Consider the following 427-nt stretch of genomic DNA (forward strand, 5'->3'; position numbering starts at 1 on the left):
CGAGGGGAAGGGCGGGCGCCCTCCCCTGACCCGTGTCCCCCGCCCCCCCTCTCCCCAGGATGCAGCACCGAGGCTTCCTCCTCCTCGCCTTCCTCGCCCTGCTGGCGCTCACCTCCGCGGCGGCCAAAAAGAAAGGTGATGTCAGGCGTGGGGGGCGGAGGAGGCCGGAGACGGGCAGGTGAGGCCGGCCGCCTCGGGCTGGCCTCCTGGGCTCCGAGGCCGGGACCCCCGGAACGGGAGCCCCGGGTCCTGAGCGCTGCTCCCCGTGCGTTTTAGACAAAGTGAAGAAGGGCGGCCCGGGGAGCGAATGCGCCGAGTGGACCTGGGGACCCTGCACCCCCAGCAACAAGGACTGCGGGGCGGGCTTCCGCGAAGGGACCTGCGGGGCCCAGACTCAGCGCCTCCGCTGCCGGGTGCCGTGCAACTG

General features: G+C 73.1%; 1 protein-coding gene across 1 annotated transcript in view; it reads left to right on the plus strand.

Annotated features, from left to right (window-relative positions):
* Positions 1-26: 26 nt before the first annotated feature.
* Positions 27-427, plus strand: part of MDK (midkine (neurite growth-promoting factor 2)) — a 1,565-nt gene continuing 1,164 nt past the window's right edge. The window contains exons 1-2 of the mRNA XM_006772261.2: positions 27-135; positions 277-427. Coding sequence (XP_006772324.1) covers positions 60-135; positions 277-427 — 227 coding nt within the window. The 5' untranslated portion in view covers positions 27-59. The remainder of the gene's footprint in view (positions 136-276) is intronic.

This window comes from Myotis davidii, unplaced genomic scaffold (genome assembly GCF_000327345.1).
Source record: "Myotis davidii unplaced genomic scaffold, ASM32734v1 scaffold265, whole genome shotgun sequence".
Lineage (NCBI taxonomy): Eukaryota > Metazoa > Chordata > Mammalia > Chiroptera > Vespertilionidae > Myotis > Myotis davidii.